Genomic DNA, 2,817 nt, shown 5'->3' on the forward strand with positions numbered 1-2,817 from the left:
GCAACAAAAAAATAAGCTAATCATATTGATATTATTATTATTATTATTATTATTATTATTATTATTATTATTATTATTATTATTATTATTATTATTATTATTATTATTATTATTATTATTATTATTATTTTTCCACTGAGCTTAATGAAACTAATATATGTCTCATTTCTAAGTGTGCTAATCTGAGAGACATGAAGGACCTCCGACCCATCTCTCTTTGCAATGTTGTTTACAAGATAATAGCCAAAATGTTAGCGAATCGTTTGAAACTTGTTCTGAATAAGTGTGTAGCGAAGGAACAGTCGGCGTTTATTGAAGGGAGGTCCATTCTTGATACTGCTATGGTGGCCACAGAAATTATTCATGCTTTAAAAAGGAAGACACATGGTACCAATGCCCACCTAGCCTTGAAGATCGATATTAGTAAAGCCTATGATAGAGTTGATTGGGGTTTTCTACATGGTATTCTTCTTCGTATGGGTTTTGATGCGAATTGGATTCATTGGCTTATTATGTGTGTGACCTCGGTGCACTATTCTCTTTTTGTTAACTCCGATAGAGTTGGACCGATTATCCCAGGAAGAGGACTGAGACAAGGAGACTCTTTATCGTCTTACCTATTCATTCTTGTTTCTGAAGGTCTCTCGGCTCTTATTAAAAGTGCAGTCTCCCGAGGAGACACCCATGGTGCACAAATTTGCAGGGGGCACCTAGTGTGTTCCACTTGCTTTTTGCTGACGATTGTTTTCTATTTTGTAGGGCTAATCTTGTGGAGGCAACAAATCTTATGGAGATTCTTAACATTTATGCAGCGGCAACCAGTCAGGAGATTAACCTGTCGAAGTCTGAGGTGTTTTTTTAGTCGTAATATCAGTGCTCCAGCTCAAGAAGATTTAGCCCATTTGATGGGGGTGAGACGGGTATTGGGCACAGGGAAGTATTTGGGATTACCTTCCATGATTGGTAGAAGCAAGAAGGCGGTGTTCTCTTTTGTTAAGGATAAGATTTGGAAAAGAATTAATTCTTGGAGCGGTAGATCTTTATCTAAAGCTGGCAAAGATGTTATGATTAAATCAGTTCTCCAATCGATACCGGCCTACATCATGAGTGTTTATTTGATTCCGGATGGGGTGGTGAATAATATTGAAAAGATGCTTAATTCATTTTGGTGGGATGGTGGTGGCAACAACAAAGGCATAAGGTGGTTGGCGTGGGATCGTATGACGTCTCTGAAAAGTGAATGAGGTTTGGGCCTTAGAGATTTTAAATCCTTTAATATGGCCATGGTAGCAAAACAAGGATGGAGTATTTTGTCAAAGCCAAACTCTCTAGTAGCTAGAATTTTCAAAGCAAGGTACTTTCCTCGTTCTTCCTATCTTGATTCTTCGATTGGTAATAACCCGAGTCTTGTTTGGCGTAGTTTGTGGAAGGCCAAGGTTGTTCTTAAGCATGGTAGTAGATGGAGTATTGGAGATGGTAGTAACATTAAGGTAATGTATGACCCGTGGCTTCGAGAGAAAGGTAGTTGCTTCCTCAATGGTCCGCATGTCCAAAGCGCTTATGAACTCTTTGTTAAAGATCTTTTGCTTCCTAACATAAAGCAATGGAATGTGGGTAAAGTTAAGCAAATCTTTGATACCGAAGGGGCTTCCAGCATTCTTCGAGTTCCCCTTATAGATGATGTGAGGGAGGATAGGTTAATTTGGCAAGAGGAGCAAAATGGTGAGTATAGTGTGAAATCGGGTTATAAGCTTTGGAAAGGGGTACAAAGTAGAAACCGGTATTATGGTGTTGAGGGTAATTGGAAGAACATTTGGAGTATTTATGCTCCACCTAGAGGTAAACACCTTTTATGGAGGATTTGTAGGGGGTGCCTCCCGACGCGATCACAACTATAACAACGACATATCCAATGTTCGTCGGTGTGCCCTTGGTGTGATTTAGAGGTCGAAGATGAGTGGCATGCTTTTTTCGGATGCGTTTCCATCATTCGTAGTTGGCGGGCAGCAGGTTTGTTATCTATTATAGACCCTCGGTTGCATACTTTCCATGATGCTAAGTCCCTTATTTTTGATGTTTGTAGTCACGAGGATCGTAGAGATGCGGGTCGTTTTACAGTTTTGCTTGACACTTTTTGGAGAAGTAGGAATAATGTGGTATGGGAAGATACCCGGGATGATGCTTTGAATATCGGGTTACAAGCTTATCACAATTGGTATGACTGGTTTTTAGCTAGAGATGATCATAATCCGGTAGTAGTTAATAATCATTCAGCTTGCTGGATTCCTCCTTCGGGTAACCAACTGAAATGTAATTTTGACGCAGGTTTCAATAATGTGTGTGGAACAACAAACAGAGGGTGGTGTTTTTAGGGACCATTTGGGAAGATTTATTTCAGCAAGAGTGTCTTGGGGTATGGGTTGTAACACCCCCAATTCTATACTAAACAAATAAGGCATATATTTGCGTAAATCAGAGTAAAGAAGCATGCATCTCACGAGGGCGTTACACATATTTCAAAATAGAACAAAACATTTTATTTTTAAACATGCAATGGTCATTTCCAAATAACACGAGATTTAAAACAACATGCAAACCACAGCGGAATAATCATCTCATCAAATAAATGGTCAAAACGAATGATTCCCATACATCATCCACCATATATCAACATCTCGGCTCAAGGCCATTCATCAACAAAATAACGTATTCAAATACTAAATACAATACGAGTAAACAAATGTCTTATAACAACAAGTCATAAAATATAAACCCAACCCCATGTGTTACATATGACCAGAGCACAAGTGACTACTT

General features: G+C 38.8%; 2 protein-coding genes across 2 annotated transcripts; both read left to right on the forward strand.

The window, feature by feature from the left end:
- Positions 1–248: 248 nt before the first annotated feature.
- LOC131618775 (uncharacterized) lies at positions 249–1,244 on the forward strand. Its single transcript, XM_058889936.1, has 2 exons — positions 249–639; positions 760–1,244. Exons 1-2 carry the CDS (start codon positions 249–251, stop codon positions 1,242–1,244), a joined length of 876 nt encoding a protein of 291 aa, XP_058745919.1.
- A 33-nt stretch (positions 1,245–1,277) lies between these two features.
- Positions 1,278–2,372, forward strand: LOC131618776 (uncharacterized). Its single transcript, XM_058889938.1, has 2 exons — positions 1,278–1,839; positions 1,945–2,372. Exons 1-2 carry the CDS (start codon positions 1,278–1,280, stop codon positions 2,370–2,372), a joined length of 990 nt encoding a protein of 329 aa, XP_058745921.1.
- The last annotated feature ends 445 nt before the right edge of the window (positions 2,373–2,817 follow it).

This window comes from Vicia villosa, linkage group LG7 (genome assembly GCF_029867415.1).
Source record: "Vicia villosa cultivar HV-30 ecotype Madison, WI linkage group LG7, Vvil1.0, whole genome shotgun sequence".
Taxonomy (NCBI): Eukaryota; Viridiplantae; Streptophyta; class Magnoliopsida; order Fabales; family Fabaceae; genus Vicia; species Vicia villosa.

Coding starts and splice junctions, on each gene's coding strand:
- LOC131618776 (XM_058889938.1), top strand. CDS start 1,278: ATGGCCATGGTAGCAAAACAAGGATGGAGTATTTTGTCAAAGCCAAAC. Junction 1,840..1,944: donor TATTTATGCTCCACCTAGAG/GTAAACACCTTT, acceptor GGTGTGATTTAG/AGGTCGAAGATGAGTGGCAT.
- LOC131618775 (XM_058889936.1), top strand. CDS start 249: ATGTTAGCGAATCGTTTGAAACTTGTTCTGAATAAGTGTGTAGCGAAG. Junction 640..759: donor ATTCATTCTTGTTTCTGAAG/GTCTCTCGGCTC, acceptor TCTATTTTGTAG/GGCTAATCTTGTGGAGGCAA.